Raw genomic sequence first — 22,671 nt, 5'->3', positions numbered from 1 at the left:
CTGCCAGTGTTTTCACTGGCCCCAACACAATTATTTATATTATATTATACATTATTTTCTATCATAAAAATATCATTTAAAAAAAACAAAAACAAAACTATGCACACTACTTGAGAAACACGGTCAAAAATATATTTTCAGTCTTGGTCACATGACCTATATTAGGATTGATTGACTGATTGAATATTTCTTTGAGATTTTTTCTTTTTGTCTTTATAAAAGCTTTTGTGTTATGTAACTACCTATGATTTTTCATGTGTGTGAGGTTCATTGATTTATTGTTATATTAAAAAATATAAAATTATATTTATGATACAATTTATTATATAAAAAAATATTATATATTGTATTATGGATAAAATTTTAAAATTTTACATTTATAAATTTCATATTTATTTAAAAATTATTAAAAATATTTTCATTATACATTTTTCACATGTCAATTTTTTCTCATCAAATTCATCAAATTTGCAATAATAACTGCAAATTATACAGTCCTTAGTTACTTTTTCACAACCAAATGTCACAGAAAACAAATTTCCCTAGTAGGGACGCACCGATATGAAAATTTTGGCCGATACCAATAACCGTTAACTCTTTACATTTGAAAGCCGATAACCAATATATTGGCCGATAAATCTAAATCCAAATTTGAAGATCTGATTGCAAAAACAAAAGTCTCCCCATTAAAAGCCATGTCCCAAGCACACAATAATAATGTTCTCATTATAATTTTATGTAGCCTATATGACAGACTTGTGCTTTCCTTTTTGAAGTGATTCCAATTATATTTCAAGCACTTCAAAACCATCGTGGTGAACAGTGCGCATCTGAAGTATCTCAGCTGAGGGAAATAATCCATTATTTATCGGCTTTAATAAATCGGCCAAATGTTCTTATTGGACCGATAACTATAATATTAAAAATGAACATATATCGGCCGATACTGATATTGTGGCCAATATATCATGCATCCCTGTTCATAAGCATAATGATGCATGTACATGATTACTAAAAAAAAGTAAAACATAGTACTGACCCAATAGGGCAAGTGACCATTCATTCTCACACCGACTCCCAGGTCAGCAGGCCATCTGTACTTTTGAGTCTTTTTTACTGTTTTTCTGGTTTGACACCGCAACTTTGCCGGTTCTGAAAGAGATCAGGGTGCTGGTGTGTGTTTTTGTCATTCGTTTAAATGAACGTGGCAATCCGATGGTAGTGTGTCTGCATCTGCATGAATGTGTGTTCAGACATGTGTCAAGAAACAGGAACAGGGCCTTGTACTGACAGTCGTTTTTTTTCACATGCTGGAAATATCTGAGTGTCAGTGACTGATAGACCAGACATCTTGACTGCACTTTATTTCCACCTGGTTTGGCAGGGCGTCTTTCCATCCATTAGAAATTTTGTCTAGATACTCGACGTTACCCTCACTCATTACTCTTAAAATGTGCATTGACAGAGCCCGGGCACATTCCCACTGCCAACACGCACACCTGCAGGTCTGCCGTCTGTTTTAAGGCTTTGCCGTGCTCTTGTCCGCATAATCACGGCCTAAACCAGCCCTAAACTGGGTTGTTTTAGACTTGATGAGAGCGAGCTGCGGTCGACTCCCTGCGACTCTGCTCCTCGTCACAGCTTCCCACCGTGTGCTAAGAGACGGCCTAATTACACTCCGATTGGAAACAGGAGCCGGTGCGCGGAAATGGCCTGTCTTGGACTTTTAAACACACTTGCACACAGACGCATACCCGACCCATTATTGCGGACCAGGGTTTGGTCAATCGGCTTCGATTTGCTTTTCCCTCCCCTTTTTTTAAAAAAATGAGTGAACAGAAATCAGATCCTTGAGTCCCAAACCACCACCCCCCCGTCCCGTGTCTGTGACGACGGATTGACCCGGCTGTTTACAGTGTGGTATTTTAAACCGTTCTTCTCGTGCCAAGCTTACGCACCTGGTCATGAGCTGCGTTTAGCACGGATTAGAAAGAGCCCTTTGTGATAGCAGCAAGCCTGCGCACGGGGGGCCCATGACGGACATCCTGCAAGTGGAAAGAGACCGCTCACTTATGATTTTTTTTTTAAATTTTCGGTTCAGGTTACGTTGCGGATCAGAGCTTAGCAATAAAGATGACCCGCTGGCTCAGGGCCACTGTGAGAAAGTTTCGGGTCAGCTCTATATTTTGTTATATTTTTCTATCACTATAAGCATTTTAATGCCTTGCAAATGTAAACATGGTTTTCTATGACATTTGGTTGTGAATTCTGCTTATTAAAATAACTATACATTGTTATTTATTAATAAAGAAAACTTAACGTTTGATAAAGATGCGATTTATGTGTGAAAAAATGTTTAATAATAAATAAATTTTTAACATTTACACTGCATTTGGCAGATGCTTTTATCCCAATTGACAAGATTTACATTTTCATGCATTCCCTGGGAATCGAACCCATGACCCTGGCGTTGCTAGCACAATGATCTAATGTTTGAGCTACAGCAATGTAGTATACATCACTTAAAGTAATTTTCAAATAAATTTATTTTTTTATGCATTTGGCAGAGCTTTTATGCAAAATAGCTTATACTGCATATAAGGCGTTTTATCAGTTCATGCATTTCCTGGGAATCAAACCCATCATCTTGGCGCTGCTAGCACTATGCTCTTCTGTATGAGCCACAGGAATGCTTATAAATGCTTCTAAATAATTTTCAAATAAATTTACATTCACACATTTGGGAAACTCTTTTATTCAAGGCAACTTACACTGCATTTATTCAAGTATACGTTTTATCAGTTCATTTCCTGGGAATCGAACCCATGACGTATGACTACTTACTTTTTTAGCTACAGGAACTAAATATTAAACCTTACAGGAAGTAAATATTGAACATTAGCTGAAACGGTTACATATTTAAAATGATACATTTACAAAGTGTAAACATAAAATTATAAATTTAATTTCATAAATGTTTTGGTCAGTGGAATACGATGTCAAAGCAAGTAGAAATCTAGCCTGACCGGGCATGCAGAAAAAAAAAAATCCTTACTCTTAAATCCAATTAACTTAGCAAAAAAAAAGATAAAGATATTTGTGATCTAGATATTTGAGAATATCTGTAATTCAATTTAACAATGTTTTGCGTGGGTATGTTTTAGACCGCCCAACTTTGTAGATGACTTTTGTTTTGCAGTTATAGGCCATGATCTTCCCGGCATTGCTGATTCTCTCCAGAAAACTTTTATGGCCAAAAACGCACACACATGTAGGCTTCAGCCCAAGTCAAGAGCGTAATAGTCGTCGTTCACTTATACACTTAAAGTAAGTGTGTTCCTGCTCTGACCTGGGCCTGGTATTATAGGCGGTGGAGGTTTTCGTCTAGAACTCCCACCTCTGTCTGATTCAAGCTATAGCACAACTCAGCAGGACATAAGACCGTCCAAGGTTTCCCACAGATGAAGCATGTGTGTGTGTATGTGTGTGTGTTTGGCAGCTCAGTAGGACTTTGGACTGGCTTACAGATTCTCCAGGGTGGTCCACTGACTAGACAAGAGTCTGATTTTATCCCAGTGTGTGAATGTTAGTGCGTTGTTCGGCCTGTGCGTATGAGAGGGACACATTGACGGTTCGTTTTGGCCGAAACAAATGGATGTTGAAACAAATTTGCACTGACATTATGTATGGGGGGGGGGTGTAATGGACAGGTACAAGAAAAGATTAAAGAATGAAAAAAAGACAAAACTGAGGGACAAAGCCTGACAAGGCAGAATAAATGCTTCATACTATTTTTATTTATTTTTTTAATCTGTGTGTGTGTACATGTTTTTTCAGGGTCGAATTTTGTAACTAGGAAGATCAGTCGCTCTGTGGCGAAGATCCATCTCGGGCAGTTGCAGTGCTTCAGCCTGGGCAATTTGGACTCTAAGCGAGACTGGGGCCATGCCAAAGATTATGTGGAGGTACTCACACACACTCAACACAAATTCAGTCTTCAGTTGTTTTAAGGACATTTACATGTTTATGTGTGATTGTATGTAGGTCTGAATGACTACAAATAGCATTCATGTGTCTACGTGTCCAATAGACATCAAGTTCATCCATGCTATGTTACATACCAAAGTGTTGCCACATTGTCTGTATGAGTTTGAGTGAGTGCTCCATTGAGATTTCAGTCATATATTTTGGACTCTCATGTATTTGGACATCTCATTTAGACTAATTTTAATTTAATCTGATAATCAACATACTAATTTAGCATGAGTTTGAGATGAGGGCATCATTAAAAAAAGTTATCTATATGTATTTATTTTAATAATTATATACATTTACATATATTTATTATTAATTAATGAATCTGATAAATCATGAATATATGTTGAAAGACAGGCTCTCATTCTCTATATCATATGAAAACGGGTGCACATGCTTTTGTCTTAGTTGCATTAGTGCAACACGTTGATGATTCAAATTCAGGTAGTGTTTTGTTTTGATGACTTGCCCTATCAAAAGTTTGGACAAGGGTTGTGTGTGAGAATGCATTGCATTACGGCTGCTGGATTACATAATTTCTCGTTCTCATCATTTAGTCTGTTGTTACTGTTGATGCAATGTGCATTCCTGTTTAATAGCTGTCTGCATTCTTAGTTATTACTGTTTTCACAAGCATTACTATTTGTAGTAATGATGGATACAAAGTAAATCAATTCAGTTGTCTTCTGTTGCTGTTTTTCTAAAGAAAGGAATCCACTGGTCACATGTTATTTCTTCATAAGTATGTCAACATGTATCAGCCAGCTTTTTTGATAAAGATCCCAAAGTTCTTGATAAACTGGAATCCAGAATGAGACCAACAGTGCATGAAATCACAAGCAACCTATTGACAAATGATTATTTCTCTCTTGTGGAGAAGTAATTTGCAACTGCACTTCCTCTTCTGCTGTCTGTTTATGCCGTTGTCATCCAAATTCGGTCTGCCCATTGAATCGAGTCCACCAAGGATCCCAAAGCAACTCCATTGGCTGTAGATTGTGATCTTAAGCATTTGTCATTGTTTTTGACGAAGTTAACCGCTTAATATACTATAAATGAAATAAATTATATTCCTTTTTAAAAGGAATAAATTACATTTTAAAATATAGTACATAGAAAAATCTTATTTTTAATCATATTTCACAATATAATAATATTTGACTTCTACTGTAGTTTTGATCAAATAAACGCAGCTTTGGTGAACATGAGAATAGCATTAAAAGTTGTTACCAACTTCTGAATGGTAGTGTAAGTGTGTATGTATGTATGTTTAATATATATATATATATATATATATATATATATATATATATATATATATATGTATGTATACGTGTGTGTGTGTGTGTGTGTGTGTGTGTGTGTGTGTGTGTGTGTGTGACCCTGGACCACAAAACCAGTTATAAGGGTAAATTTTTTGAAACTGAGATTTATCATCTGAAAGCTGAATAAATAACCTTTCCATTGATGTATGGTTTGTAGAATATGATAATATTTGACAATATATGGCAATATTACAACTATTTAAAAAATCTAAATATCAAAAACGCCTTTAAAGTTGTCCAAATGAAGTCCTTAGCAATGCATATCCACTCACAAAAATACATTTTTGATATATTTACAGTAGGAAATTTACAAAATATCTTCATGGAACATGATCTTTACTTAATATCCTAATGGTTTTTGGCATAAAAGAAAAATCGATAATTTTGACCCATACAATGTATTGCTGGCTATTGCTACAAATATACCCGTGCGGCTTATGACTGATTTTGTGGTCCAGGGTCACATATTGTATTGTTTGTATACTGTATATAGCCTATTATATAAAATATAAATATATATTAGAAAAAAGCAGAGTTAAAGTTATATTCATATCATATTCATATATTCTCATATACAACTATATATTCAGATTTGGAAGTATACATTCAGTTTGGTCTGCCATATGTAATATGTATTTTGACCTTGCACTTTCTTTTCAATTTGCTTGTAATTACCCTCTGAGTGCACAGCCATGCTGTCGTGTTTATCCTGGATTAGAGAGACCTTTAGTTCCTTTAGGTTTTTGCCAGAGTGGGAGCTTTAGGTTTGTGTGTGTACGCGCATGCATGTGTGAGCTGCTCCAGGTTTCCTGTGGGAACGCTGGTATTCCAGGCGGCTGAATCATGCAGCCAGGTTTATGTGGCTCAGAACTGGGCAGATTTCGGGAAATCGGACCAAAGCTGTGAGCGTGTGTATGTTTGTGAGAGTTGTGTGTGTGTAGATGGAGTAGATCAGTGCGGTTTGCTACAGAAACAGTCCATGTATTCTACTCCATGTATTTTACCTCCAGGCAAAAATATAAAAATCCTTTGTCAGATCCATAGGTTTACATTTTTCCAAACAGACAGTATGTCAATCATCTTTTGTTCAGACTGTAGATCCCTGTCCTCCACCTCTTGAAGGCCTCATCTCCACAATTCCTCCACATGCTATTCGAGTCTGTGCAAAACCTTTAGTGGAGACGTGGAGACGTGTCTTTGAACATGTTAAGCAACATCAGTCACCATTACTGTTTACTGCATCAATTCAATTAGCCTTGGTAGCAATAATAGATTTCCTTTAAAAACATTAATAAATCATAATGACCCAAAACTTTTTAACTGTACTGTATGTGAGATCAAAACCTTTTCTATTCACGTCTGCGCCCAAGAGTGTGTTTTTAAGTATAATCGTACAGATATGACTATGTAGTCAAGGCAGTGGGAGATCAACACTGTATGTTTGTGTAAACTCTTGAACCGCGCACAGTTTTAATTGGTTCGCTGTTTGTATGACTTAATAAGCTGTTTGAAACTTGAAGCTTTATAGTTTTATGGAATTCAGACTTTCAGGCCTCCACTAAAAACATACATAAAATCAGGGCGCAAATGAAGTGAAGTTCAAAGATTCCTGTGAAAACACACAGGCTGAGCTGATAGCATAAAACTCTCGACGGGGTCTTAGAGGTTGCTGATGTTTTTGTTATTTTTAAGATGATTTCACCTCAGACCACTTTGTTTCTCCAGCAACAAAATGATTTTGTCCTCGTTCTCACCTCTCGCATCTATCCACACCGCCGACCAATCGCGTACTAAAGAGAGCTTGGAGATGAATCACGCTGGTCTTTATGAGAACCCAGCGGCCAATCAAATCACTCATTACCTCAGCGACCAACTGTACCTGCAATGAACCGTCACTCAGGGAGACTCCTCTTTCATGGTCGTAATGCTTTGTAAGAACACTGCACTGGATTTTCCAGCAAGATGATGAGATTGTTTTCAGAGGAGACTGGGAAACCAGCTGGAACTTTTCTGCCAATGGGATATTCTGTAATGCAAATTTTGTAATATGTTGACAAAATGTTGAAAAAGTATTTATTATAATTAATACTTTTTTAAATTATTATCATATTTATAATCAATCAGTATAATATACATATATACACTATGGTTTAAAAGATTGGGATCAATACGTTTTTGTTTTTTGTTTTTTTACAAGAAGTTGAATTAATATATATTTTGTTCAGAAAGAATGCATTAAATTTCAAGTAAACGCTGTTCCTTTGAACTGTCTAGAGAACCCTAAAAATGTAACAGCTCTGCATCACACACACGCAGATATATGTGTGTATGTGTGTGTGTGTGTGTGTGTGTGTGTGTGTTTTATATATATATATATATATATATATATATATATATATAGGGGTGTAATAGTACATGTATCCGGTACGTTTCCATCCCGAACAATCACGGTACGGACGTCACGGTTCGATGCATACAGTCAGACGACAAATACAGTCAGTCACAGGTGATTCACACTACTACTATTCACACTAATGTACTGCTGTTTGCTAACCACCTCAACAGGAATAAAGCATGAAAGAAGAACAGACAATCTATACATATATATGTCTACATGTAATCTCTCAACCAGTGTTTCAACCGCAGAAAATCATTAATAGCTTAAGAATAATATCTCACGTAGCATTACATTTACCTCAGGCAAGTCATTTAGTGTCCACGGCATGTTAGTTCACTAGAGAAATGAACCTAAGAGGGGAGCATTTCACTAAATATATGCAATGTATTATCTTATATATTCATTATATTTACTTCACCTGTTAGTAATGTCTTAATTATTTAATATATGTTTAAATGAATTTGTCGTTAAACCAAGTTATGACAGTAACGGTGTAAATTATTATATTTCAAAAATGAATTGAAGTAGAAAAATTATTGAAAATAATTTTATAATTAGATTCAGAAGTTAATCTTATGTCTTATGTGCAATTTACAGTGTAATATAATCTGTATATAGATTACAGCATTAGCTGAGATAGATTTTTTTTATCCTTAAGAAAATGTTAATTATAATTTTATTTATTTAAAGAGAGAGACACAATTTGTTCAATAATCACAGTTTTATAAAAAAAAAAAAGAAGCAATTTTATGTTTAGTTTTCTCCCTCCGCTGTACCGAACCTGTACCGAACCGTGACTTCAATACCGAGGTACGTACTGAACATACGTATATATATATATATATATATATATATAATATATATAAAATAATGTCCGATATGTGTTGTTTAATTATTAATAGTAGTAAAATGAAAATCCCATAACAAACACTGGTCTATGTGAGTTGGGTATGTTTTGTGACAGGCGGCGGGTGGCTGTAGGGGTTGGTAGGATTTTGATGCTCTGAGGGGTATTTTGGTATGAAGTGGGTGGTTTTGTGTGAGAGTGTTTTTTTTATTTTGGGGTGGGGGTAGGAGGTGGGGGCCTTAAACTCCAGTGGCCAGCATCCAGCAGAATAAATAAACACAGCTGCAAGCTGAGACCACCTTAATGTGTGTGTGTGTGTGTGTGTGTGTGTGTGTGTGTGTGTGTGTGTGTGTGTGTGTGTGTGTGCGCGCGCGCATTCCCCCATTTCATGTGGGAGAACTTGGACTACAAGCTTTAAAACCCGCTAACGTACAGATACACACACGTACACACACCCACAATATGTAAGGTGATCTAGGGAAAGGGCTGATTTTAAGGTTGATTTAGCAGAGCATTTAACACAGGGCATTCCTGAGCTTGTGTAAAGCTCTCTGTGCTGAGAGGAGGTGTTTGTGAGCGACTATTAGATTCCTCGGTTTGTATGCTTCTGCTCGCATATGAAGAATGGGGGTTTATTCCACTGTGAGACGTGTGTGTGTGTGTGTGTGTGTGTATGTGTTTGTGCATCTGTGTGTGTGTGGCAGCTGGCTGTCTGTGTGATTGACATGACTGAGCTCTTCCCCACTGTGCTGAGGATGAAAGCAGATGCTCTCGTTTCGTTCTCTCCCTTTTTTCTCCCCTCTCTTCACATGCCCTCTGTAACCAGAATCCTCAACTTTCAGCCTCTCACCGAGCTGAAGATATGAGGGAGAGAGGGAGAGGGAGAGGGGAGATAAGAAAGGGAGGAAAAGAATTATTGAGTGGAGGAGAGGCTTAGAAAGTGGATGAAAGAGATGAATTTAATCACATTGTTCTGTTATCATGCCTGTGCTTTGGCAGTGCAGCACAGAAAATGAACATGCCAATACAGCCTCAGTGAGTTAAGAAGCTCTTCTCTCTTTGGCTTTCTGTTGCTTGTATGCATTCAGTCTATAAGGGTGTTTTTATCTTCTTCCTTTTTTTGTGGCTTTGTTCCAAAATCTAGTGAGCTGCCCATGGAAGCAGCATATTAATGCATCTTAGGCATGTTCCTAAAGGCTGTTCTAAAAGATCAGCACCTTAATCATGATTCCTCCAAGATACTTCATATTGGTAACATTCTATGGTGGTATCACATTTAAGGCTGTGGATCGACTAGAACTGATATTATATCAATATGAGGTCACCAAAAATGTTTGTAGTATAGTGTAATATATATAGTGTATAGTGCAGTAAAACTGTGATATACAGTAGTCAACATTTGAAGTGGATCAAAACCTTTCATCAAAGTTGTCCTAAAACCTTCTTCTTAGGACAACTTAGTTCTTAGGACAACTTGATTAACTTCAAATGTTGAGTACTATATTATTAATTTTTTTTTTTTTTTTTTTTTTTTTTTTTTTTTTTTTACTCCCATTTTTATCTGTATTAGACTTCATCAGTACTTCTTTTTTCCCAGGGGAGAAAAATGTGTGTGTGTATATATAATATAATATAATATAATTTTTTTTCTGAGGTAATCTCAGAATGCATTACTACAGGGTCAGTTAAAAATGAAATCCAAGATGCCACAGAGGGGAGAGAAATGCCAATTACAAATATATTTAAATGTAATTCAAATTTATATTAAATATGTTATTAAATATAATTCATTCTATTTAATAATTATTATTAATATTATTATTAAAAAAGTGTGTAATTAAATATTTAAATAATCACTATTGTTCAAAAGTTTGGGGTTGGTAAGAGATTTTTTTTTTTTCTTTTTTTTTTTTTCCAAGTCTCCATTCATATCAATACAGTAAAAACTTTTTTACATTAATAAATACCTTAATATATTTATTATACATTAAAATTTTCTATTTTAATGTTTTTAAAAAAAATTATTTATTCCTGCGATGGCAAAGCAGCCATTGCTCCAGTCTTCAGTGTCACATGATCCCTCAGAAATCATTCTAATATGCAGATTTGGTGCTCAAGAATCAATGTTGAAAAAGTACAAAAGAACAACATTTATTTGAAATAAAAATCTTTTGTGTCTTTACTGTCACTTTTGATCAATTTAATGCATCCTTGCTGAATATAACTATTAATTTCTTTAAAAAAAAAAAAAACTTACTGACCCCAAACTTTTGAACAGTAGTGTATGTACAATACAACACTATTGAAGTGAAGTTTAAAATGGATTATTTAACCAACATTTTTATATGCTATGTATTATGCTTATTTCACCATTAGCTTAGCAGTATGCTAACATCAAACTCTGTTAATTATAAGTCTAGTTTCCTATGAGGAGTTCTATTTTTGTACTGCGCTGCTGCCTATGTAGAGCGTTCCAAATCGGTCACTTCTGAGGTTCCATTACAGTTAGAATGCTGCCTACGTAGGCAGTAGGCAGAGAGACAGCTCGCTAGGTTTTGGAGCAGAACTTGTGTGTCTCTTTCTTCTCTTGCACACACGCACACGTTTCTTTTTGAATTAATGGCTCCAGGGACATATCCAGTCTAATGGTCTGTGGTCTGTTCATTCTCTGGAATAGATATGAAGACTCACCACCGTCTATAATGCCGCTGTAATATCAGGCTCCCTCAGCTAACGTCTGTTTTCTCTTAGTGCGGAGTCACACCCATATGCTCTCGATCCCAGACCTGGCTGACCTCTCCATCACCTCTCACCTTGTCTTTTCTCACTGAGTTACAGACCTCCAATGTCGCTCCATTTTCTGTCCATTTCATTTTTCTCTTGCGTACTCAGCAGCCAAAGTCTGTCATTACAGTGGAGACACTCACACACATACACACACACACACATGCATATTTATTCACACTCCATCATTCAGTGGAGTCGCATATTTCCCCTGACAGCTTCTATATTAAGCACCCGGGTTTTTGTCTTTTGCAACATCGAGACCAAATAAGTAAATCTAACCCTCTGTTGACTCACCACAGAAAGTAACGAGGGGTGTGTGTGTGTGTTGTGCCATTCATGACTGTGTACCATGGTTTGCAACAGCCCACATTTTCCCACTTTCCTCCATGTTAGCACACCAGTTTTCCACACAGCCGGGTCTAACCGTGACACGATGTTACCACAACGTTAATCCTCACTAAAAACCTGTGTCAAAGTTTCTGTGTTTTCTTTTGTTTTCTTTTAAACAAAGTTACAGATTTTACCATAAAGACTTTTTTATATTTTAATAATAGAATGAAAACTCTGTCACCCCCATGTCAAATGTCTTTCTTCCATGGAACACAAAAGAAGATATTTTGAAGAATGTTACTGTTTTTGACCATATAATGCGAAAGTCAGTAGGGTCCAGTGTTGTTTTTGTCTTTGACCCCATTGACTTGGAATGTATGAATATAAACGATGAAATAAACACTGTTGAAAGAAAGTCATACAGGTGCTAATGACATACGGTTAAGTAAATGATGACAGAATTTTTATTTTTGGGTGGACTATCCCTTTAAGCCTGTACAAAAATAGGTAAGATTCTTATCTATTAAAGGGATAGTTCACCTCAAAATGAAAATTATCCCATAATTTTCTCACCCTCAAGCCATCCTAGGTGTATATGACTGTCTTCTTTCAGCTAAACACAATCAGAGTTATATTTAAAAATATCCTGGCTCTTCCAGGCTTTATAATGGAGTGAATGGTGCCATTTTTTTGAAGCCCAGAAAAGTGCATCCATCCATCCATCATAAAAGTAATCCATACGACTCCAGGGAGTTAATAAAGGCCTTCTGAAGCGAAGTGATGCATTTTTGTAAGAAAAATATCCGTAATTATAACTTTAATAAACTGTAATCACTAGCTTCCGGTAACAGCCATCCACACATTAACCTCGAGAGTCGAGAACGTAGGCGTAGTGTAAGCTTAGGTGAGAGTAGACGCCTCTCACAGTTCAAACAAACAACAAACTGGGCAACAAACTCAAGCTCCTCCAACATTTCTCTTTAAAAATTCTAGTTTTAGACTTCTAATTTGTGACCAGTGTTTTGTTTTGCTCTATCCTGCTCTTCCGCTGCAAATCGTCATGCGTCGGGTCAGAGGTTACACTTCCGCCGCAAATCGATGCCTAAGGCCGTTACTGGAAGCAAGTTATTATAGTTTATACAGTTATAAATATGGATATTTTTCTAAAAACACATCACTTCGCTTCAGAAGGCCTTTATTAAAGGATTAGTTCATTTTAAAACGAAAATTACCCCAAGATTTACTCACCCTCAAGCCATCCTAGGTGTACATGACTTTCTTCCTTCCATATTTCTTCCCATTCCGTATTCCTTCCGTATTCAACTTATGAAGAAAACCTCCGTCTGGGGGAAGCTAGATACTTTACTTTATTACTAGTTAAATATGGATATTTTTCTTCCACAAACGCATCGCTTCACTTTAGAAGGCCTTTATTAACCCCCCGGAGCCATGTGGAGTATGTTTATGATGGATGGATGCACTTTCTTGAGCTTCATACTCGTTGCCCCTGTATACTGCCATTATAAAGCTTGGACACGTCAGGATATTTATTAATATAACTCCGATTGTGTTCATCAGAAAGAAGAAAGTCATATAAACCTAGGATGGCTTGAGGGTGAGTAAATCCTGGGTTAATTTTCATTTTAAAGTGAACTAATCCTTTAACCCCCTGGATTACGTTTATGATGGATGGATGTGCTTTTTGGGGCTTCAGAAACCCATTCACTCCCATTGTAAAGCTTGGAAGAGCCAGGATACTTTTTAATATAACTCCGATTGTGTTTGGCTGAAAGAAGAAAGTCAAATACACCTAGGATGGCTTGAGGGTGAGTAAATTCCGGGATAATTTTCTTTTTTTGGGGGGGGGTGAACTATCCCTTTAATTCTTAGATTTTTAGTTAGTGTCAATGACAGCCATGTTTATACTGTGTTGCTATATCATTGTCAAGGGAATTGGACTTTAAAGCAACAAAAAAGTGAATTGAAACGGTGTAAAAGTAAATAGATTTGAGTCTCGCAGCAGTGAAGGTGTGTGTGTTTGTGTGCGAGACTCAAGACTGAAGACAGGCCTTGTTTGTCCATTAGAGCATGAGAGGAAGTCCAGACCACACCGTTTGAAGTGATGCAAGGTTTTGGTGTGTAAATGTGTGTGTTTGTGAGTTGCATTTACTTACTGGAAATGAAAATATCCCACATCTGTCACGTTATTCCACTCATAAATAATTCATATTTGCTTTCTGTCTCACTCTCTCTCTCTGACTCTCTCTTTTTTTTTGCTTCTGTCTTCGGTTTTGTCCTGTAAAGCTGACAGATGTTTCTGTATCTGTCACACCTGTTTCATCATTTATTTATCCAGAGTCACTCTTGCACACAATTTTTTTTTATATATCTGTCATGAATTATTAATAAGCAGGAAAGACCATTAATGCTGTACATTATTAGATGGAAAAATATAACTGCACACAGGCACTTTTCTTTTGTAATGTTGGGGTTTGCCAGAAAAAATAACAGTTGTTAGGGCAGCATATGTCACATGGACACACATACACACAAAGTTACTCTCACTGAGTTTTGCTTTAAAAAGACTGGAGGAACAAGTGACACAGAAGAGAGATTCTGTGTGTGTGAGTCTGTGGTCAAGAGAAAGAGACTGTTTGCCAAATGGCATGTGTATGCAGAGAACAGAGTACCACTGTAACACATTATTCTGGAAACACTAAAGGAACATAGTGTGTGTGTGTGTCCTGTGCTCTTGACCTGTCTAACTGTTGAGAAGATAAGTGTACTGCTTACTGCCTAAAAGTACTGTATACTGCATCCTACTTTTTGAAAGTAGGGTGAGAATTTATTTATACTAATTTTTTTAGAAATAGTAAATAATATGCACTAACCTTAAAAATATTTTTTTTAAAGATTTTTTTCTTTCTTTTTTTTTTTTTTCATTTAATTAAGTTGAACAAAAGGGGCAGACTTTTATAATGTTACAAAAGATTTCTTATTCAAATAAATGCTGTTCTTTTGAAATTTCTATTCATTAAATGGTTAGTTCACCCAAAAATGAAAATTATGTAATTAATTACTCACCTTCATGTCATTCCACACCCATAAGACCTTCGTTCATCTTCAGAACACAGATTAGATAAGATATTTTTGATAAAATCCGATGGCTCAGTGAGGCCTCCATTGCCAGCAAGATAATTAACACTTTCAAATGCCCAGAAAGTTACTAAAGACATATTTAAAACAGTTCATGTGACTACACTGGTTCAACCTTAATATTATAAAGCGACGAGAATACTTTTTGTGCGCCAAATAAACAAAATAACGACTTTATTCAACAATATCTAGTGATGGGCGATTTCAAAACACTGCTTCATGAAGCTTCGAAGCTTTACGAATCTTTTGTTTCGAATCAGTGGTTCGGAGCGCGTATCAAACTGCCAAAGTCACATGATTTCAGTAAACGAGGCTTTGTTACATCACAAGTGTTTCGAAATTTCAATAGTTCACATGACTTTGGCAGTTTGATACGCAATCCAAACCACTGATTCGAAACAAAAGATTCGTAAAGCTTCAAAGATTCATGAAGCAGTGTTTTGAAATCGCCCATCACTAGATATTGTTGAATAAAGTCGTTATTTTGTTTTTTGGCACACAAAAAGTATTCTCGTCACTTTATAATATTAAGGTTGAACCACTGCAGTCACATGAACTGTTTTAAATATGTCTTTCTGGGCATCTGAAAGTGTTAATTATCTTGCTGGCAATGGAGGCCTCACTGAGCAATCAGCTTTTATCAGAAATATCTTAATTTGTGTTCTGAAGATGAACGAAAGTCTTACAGGAGTGGAACGACATGAGGGTGAGTAATAAATGACAGAATTTTCATTTTATTTATATTATATTATATTATATTACTATTTTTTTCTTTACCCAACTTTTGAGGCTCTTGTACAGTAACAAAAGAAATACTAAAACCACAATTTTTGTGTGTGTATTACCAATAGCTGTGTGTCTGTATGCGTGTGTGTGATTTCTATAATCTGGTGAACAAATGTTGAATGTAATAAATCCTGTAGTAGCTTCTGCCGATCAACCCACACTCACTGAAACAGGAGAGCTCAACTTTCTCCTTTGAGAGTGTGTGTGTGTGTGCTGTCCACATTTACACAGTCTGCTGTTGGGTCATCAGTCAGCTGTGGTAATCTTTGTGATGACAGGCACTGGCTTTAGCGAAGAATAGAGTTTCCATAGCAATACGTGACCACGTTAGCTATTTATCCAAAAATCTGATGGTGTGACGGACACGGGCGGCCATCAAACTATAGTGTCATGTAGGAGGAGGGAGATTTCTGGAGCCTCTGTGTGATGTGTGTAAACGTGTGTGTGTAAACGTGTTTGTGTGCGCAAATGTGTTTAGACATGTGGGTAATATCATGCCCTGCTATATGTCTGTCAGTGTGCCCGCCTCGAGAATTCAAAAGCATCCCTCGGTGACTACAGGCTAATGTAACTGGCCATCCTTTGACGGCCCGTGTGTGTATGTAAGGAGGTGATAAGTGACTTAATGAGTTTTCTTACCTTTTCACCCGCTGCATCTAATGGAGCATCTCACACACTTAACTGACATGTTTTAAATTATGCTTTCAGGTCCCCGTCATCTTTCATCACCTTTGCGTGTGCTTATAGATTGTTAGCAGTTTGTTGCATGTCTGGGTTCAATAGTCTTTGTGGAGTGGAGTTGCTTGGGAAGTGAACACAATAGCCTTTCCTATATGTCCATACATACAAACACTCATTCACACACATACGTCTTTATCCAACCCGATTTGACCTGGCTGATCCAGTCACCTCCTCATCTGGTTCTGCTTTGCCCCTCCCTTAGGGCCAGGAAATAGTTGAAGAGCCATGTGTTTCCCTGGGGCCACATTTCACAGGTGCACTACTGTTTGTCTCTTGCCTTTTACATTTGTCTTAAATAATAGAAATAACAAATACGGCTCTACCCAGAGAAACAGGACCCACTCTGAGCTCCACGCAGTCCTGAACCTCCACGTTCAGTCATGCATACACACACACTTCTGCACATCTGTCTGTTTATCTATCTGTTTCTCTATCTATCTTTCTATCTTTGTCTGTCTGTTGTTCTATCTATTGTTCTATCTATCTATCTATCTATCTATCTTTGTCTGTATATTGTTCTATCTATTATTCTATCTATCTGTCATATATATTGTTCTTGTTCTGTCTGTCTGTCTGTTTCTTGTTCTATCTATTGTTCTTGTTCTTTCTATCTATCTATTTATCTGTCTATTTATCTGTCTATGTTTCTTGTTCTATCTATTGTTCTTGTTCTGTCTGTCTGTCTATCTTTCTGTCTTTTTCTTGTTCTATCTATTGTTCTTGTTCTGTCTATCTATCTATCTATCTATCTATCTATCTATCTATCTATCTATCTTTGTTGTTCTATTGTTCTATCTGTCTGTTGTTGTTGTATATATTGTTCTTGTTCTATCTGCCTGTCTGTCTATCTATCTGTCTATCTTTCTGTCTGTTTCTTGTTCTATCTATTCTTGTTCTGTCTGTCTATCTATCTATCTATCTATCTATCTTTGTTGTTCTATCTATTGTTCTATCTGTCTGTTGTTGTATATATTGTTCTTGTTCTGTCTGTCTATCTATCTATCTATCTATCTATCTATCTATCTATCTATCTATCTATCTATCTATCTATCTATCTATCTATCTATCTATCTATCTATCTATCTATCTATCTGTTTCTTGTTCTATCTCTTGTTCTGTCTGTCTGTCTGTCTATCTATCTGGCTTGATATGGTAGTCAGTGTTACCGGTGTTCAGTCACAACACCGGTTTCATCACTTGCCCTCAGAGGCAAATTTTTTCAGTTTAATGCGTTAAAAATATTTAACGCAATTAATGCAGTATCCATTTTTCTGTGTTAAGAAAAATTATCGTTAATGATCAAGCTCTTATTCATGCGAATGTTTTTAAACCATTCAAGAGCGACAAGACAAAAGAGACTGCGCTGTCTGTGAATGTCCTGCCTATGTGACACACACACACACAAAATGCATGCCAGAATTGAGTTCTCTTCCGCGCTTGAACAAATCATAACACACACAAATTATGCCAAAATGTCCATTTTGTACTGTTTTGTTGTTGTGTTTTTCAGTAAGAATAATAACCCACCATTCCATTCAAGGAATTGGCACTAATTTGAAAGTGAAAGTAAAATGCAGATGGCCACACAGCCACACCGGCATTCAAAAATAATGTAAAAATAAATAAATAAATAAATATAATTTTAAAAAAAGAGGTGGAGGCCCTGCCTCCCGCGCCCCGCCCCCGGTGACACCGGTATTACCAGTGTTGTCACATGTCGATTAAGCGGTGGGGAAAATTTTCTCACCGTCGCAGCCCTACTATCTATCTGTCTGTCTGTCTGTCTGTTTCTTGTTCTATCTATTGTTCTTGTTCTCTATCTATCTATCTATCTATCTATCTATCTGTCTATCTATCTATCTGTCTGTCTGTCTGTCTGTCTGTCCTATCTATCGTTCTATCTATCTGTTTGTTGTTGTATCTATTGTTCTTGTTCTATCTATCTGTCTGTCTGTCGTTTTGTCGGTCTATTGGTTGGTCTATCGCTATCTGTCGTTCTATCAGTCTTTCTATCGGTCTGTCTTTTGTTCTGTCTGTCTGTATGTCTTTGCTTTTTGTGTCTTCTCTTTGTATAATTTTATACATTCATACTCGTTTTTTATTTATTTATTTTTTTTCATTCACCAGTGCACATGTGCATTCACACACAGATTTCGAATGAAAAACAGTTCATCCACACACACACACTGGCCTTGCTAAACGGTAGTTTGCTAAACTGGTCTAGTTGAGCCAGTGAAACTAGAGCACTTTTTCATGTCACGTTTAAACATCTTAATGACACTGCAGTCTGCCATGCACCCCCAGCATTAATCATCTCTGCACTCTTACGTTACACACTCACACACACACTCATGCAGTATCCAGATGTGCGCGCTGATGCGTTTGATTGGATAATAGGCTTGGAGGGACTGTTTAATGGTCAAAGTTTCTGCTTTAGGGTTTAGGGGTGAAAGGTCAAACACTGCTCTGCCCATTAAACCTGACCGGTGGGTGTGGGGGCGTGTGTGTGCGCTTCGGTGGGTGGCGGGATCTTCGATTACTTGTAAATTCACACGCAGAGCAGGTTTAAGAACCCCTATTTTATTGTACAATTAAACATTTTCATAGTGTTTTGTATAGGTTTACAGTCAACCACACTCTATTTCTCTCTCATTATCTCTGCTGTACTGATTTAACATCGTATCAAATTATATTTGAGCTGCCAAAGAATAGGTTCATGCAGTATGAATACTCTCTTATACACGTACATAGTCTGGACATTATCAGATATGATGTGAAGGAAATAGCATGCTGTTTTTCTGTGGGTTTGTTGGGACGTTAGCTAATATGTCCCTTTCTTGATAAAGATAAAGTTTGACAGGAGTGTTGTCACGCCAATACACTTCATTATTGTGTGAATGTGTATGTGCGTGTGTGTGATAGAGGGAGTGAGAGAATGCTAACATTTGCGTAAAGGGCCTGAATGGTTCCTCTGTTTAAATCTCAGGAAATCAGTAGAGACTGGCTGCTTAACTGAGTGAGTGCTTCCTGTCTCTACAGGAAGTGCTGGCTTTTAGGAGGAGGAGAGGTAATTTAGAACAAGAGTGTGAGTGTTTGTGTGAATGTATTATCTAGATATCTCTCTCCTCTCTCTCTCTCTCTCTCTCTCTCTCTGTGTGTGTGTGTGTGTGTGTGTGTGTGTGTGTGTGTGTGTGTGCGTGTATGAGCTATAGGGGAGTGGGGTAAGCTGTGCCACGTTTTACTTCAGTTTTACTTTTACTTAAGTTGTCCTCTAGGCAAGAAGAAAGAAGAGGCAAAACTTGCATACCTAATTATAGTTCAGGATATCCGCTCTCAACTGAAATTTGAAGAAAGCTTATAACATAGGGCCATAGAAATATAATTTCAGTCACACAACCTACCCTTGTTAGGGGTAAGCAGTCATGTCATGGTGTAAATATGAAAGCATGTTTATATTATTCATATTTTCATAAAACAACCAGGTAAAGAACTTAATATTGAGAATATTGCGATTTTTAATACTTTGTAAAATCATTTGTGATTAATAATAGTATTTTTAATAGTATTTCCAGCATTTGGAGTCAAAGCTCAATATAATCATTTCTTGAGCCACTGGCATCTGACACACTTTACCCCACAGCTACCATTTTGGAAATAAAAGGTTGTTTTTCATTGCTAATCTTAAGTGAAAACATTTACATGATTTTTTACATTCCCCAACATGTGTTATATACATTTTTAGACCTGAATACATTTGCGGTAATTAATAATTTTTACTTGTCATGTAGAATATTTACTTTGCAAAAAGCAGTTTTCCGTCACAGACAGCTGTATATGATTGCCACTTTTGTGGTCACATGACACAAAATGCAGTTTATTATATTAAGAGGGTGATAGCCCTTGACATATCTTACCCCACTCTCACCTACATACCCGTTTTGTCTTGTGATCTTTTTTTCAGAAAGTTTACATATATAATTGTCATCATTGTTTGCAAATATACGATTTGGGCTTTTTTTATTGCACAAAATCCATGTGTTTTGTGGATTTATTGCGTCTCAACTTCATGTTTGTTATTATTATCATCATAAGTTTCTCCATAACGACTTTTTTCTTTGCAATGTTTAATCAAAAAGTCATTTGCCTCATTTCAGGCTCACACAGCCAAACACAATCAAAACCTGATCACACAAACCATGTGGGGTGTGCAGGAAGCCTGAACATGCTACACACACACACACAAACACGCACACACAGCTGGATCTTGTTATAATCTTTACAGTAGCTGACTCTCGCTCTCTGTTATTAGAATTGTTTTGTACTGCTGCCGTAGCTCAGAATTTATGCAGTACAGGTGTTGAAGAATCACACACACCATCACACTTGTGATCTATAGCTACTATGTGTATAGTCTGGCATTTTTCCTCCTACCCTCCACACACACACACTGTCTGACTCCTGACTCACACACACCTCCCTACAGGTTGAACATATCATGGTCTGTCTCGCTGAAATTGCAACATATGATTCTGATTTCAGGGCCTTCAAATCCAATATGAAAAAAATGTATTTCATTATAACTTCATATATTTCTGAAGACTAAACTATATAACTGAAGACTGTGTGTTTGTGCAGACATGTATGTCGCTGGTCGTTCATGAGTTTGGATGTTTCATTGAATGTGTTTGTTTACATCTCACTAGGTGAATAGAGAGTGGTGGATTTGTGTGTGTTTGTGTATGTGTTGGTAGACATGGCATTTCCTCTCTGTGTGTTCAGATTGTTGGGATGGAGGTTTGCCAAGGCAGGAATGTGAGTTTAAACAGCTCCGCAATCTCAGAATATTTCGGCAACATACTTTCAGTGCTGTGACCAAACTTCCTCGCTTTAGGAATTTAGGAGGTTTTTTTTTTTTTTTTTTGGTTTTTTTTCGTTAAAACAACTACTTTTAAATCATTATGAATCAAACTAGAAGTTTCTTGCAAAATCAATTTGTTCTTTTTTGGCAGCCTTTTTAAATAAACATGTGTCTTGTGGTATTACCTGTTGACTTTAGAAATGTTTTCAATGAAAGCGAAGATAAAATCATTTTTTTACATTGCTATCGGAAAAAGAAAAACGAATATTGAGTTTTATTAGGCGTACATGAGCTTCTGAGATACACATCCACATACTCACACACAGGGAATATAGAATAACTGAATCCCAGCTTTCCATGACCAACAGCGATATAAAAGTGGAGTCTCAAATTTTACCCAGCATTCCTGACACACAACCTCATAGTTCACATACATTCAGATTCACACAAATGGGTATTCATTAAGGAAGCACAATGTATCTGTATACAATATCAATACAATAATTAACCATTAGTACTATTATTATTTCTATTTGTAATTACTGTATTGATACTGGAAACGGATAATACTGTCTTTCCAAACACAAACAGGTCCATATTTTCCATCTTTTCTACTTCACATTATAAGCTTTTTGATGCCTGGTTTTATTTCACAATGTGAATGGCAAAATTTCTGTTTTTGGCCATAATATAATATAAAAACAAATCAGCGTCATCAGCGCGTTATAAAATATACAAATATATATTTTTTTCAGTTTATTCTCATCACACACAAATTGAGTAATAACCTTAAGGTGTTTTTGTGAAACAGCATGTTTGACACTGATCATTATCTGTGGTATCAGCTGATTCTCTTTGATGTCCATTTTGTTTAAATGGTTAGATGCCATCAAACCCACACACCCGTTTCATCAATGTCTGTCATGCAATTTTTGAAAATGCTTTTTAAAAATGCGTAATCTGACAAAATTATGAATTCGAGTAAAATATGTTTCTTGTAATCCACAAACACACATACACTAAAAGCTGCTGCGTTCACATAAACACACTACAAATTTCCCTGATGTCTCACTTTCACTCTTAAATGCATTTTAATACACTTGTGACCATCTCAGAGGTGGTCTGGGTGACCCTGGGAATTGTCAGCATATTTTACGAAAACACCTCCAGAGAAGAGCTCCTTCTTATGGTTTGTTTTGTTTCTTTTTAGTTCTCCGATTTCATTGGAGTCTGCTGGAGTCCAGAGAAGCGCCATACGTGTATGTGTGTGTGTGCACACTTTATTTTACTTGTCCCATTTTTTTTCCAGGCTAATAAGGTTTTAATTAGGTTTTAAGCTGTGTATTTGAAATAGACTTACAAGAGGTTAAACCATCCCAGATCAGGTGTCTTAACTCCACCCAACCTC

General features: G+C 36.5%; 1 protein-coding gene across 2 annotated transcripts in view; it reads left to right on the top strand.

Moving 5' to 3' along the window:
* gmds (GDP-mannose 4,6-dehydratase) overlaps positions 1-22,671 on the top strand; it is a 78,496-nt gene that overhangs the window by 26,983 nt on the left and 28,842 nt on the right. For both annotated transcript variants that reach the window (XM_051875278.1, XM_051875279.1), the window contains one exon: positions 3,838-3,965. In XM_051875278.1, coding sequence (XP_051731238.1) covers positions 3,838-3,965 — 128 coding nt within the window. The remainder of the gene's footprint in view (positions 1-3,837; positions 3,966-22,671) is intronic.

The sequence above is a fragment of the Ctenopharyngodon idella genome, chromosome 20, assembly GCF_019924925.1.
Source record: "Ctenopharyngodon idella isolate HZGC_01 chromosome 20, HZGC01, whole genome shotgun sequence".
NCBI lineage: Eukaryota > Metazoa > Chordata > Actinopteri > Cypriniformes > Xenocyprididae > Ctenopharyngodon > Ctenopharyngodon idella.
The sequence above is the reverse complement of the archived record's forward strand: the minus strand, read 5'-3'. Positions and strand labels throughout refer to the sequence as shown.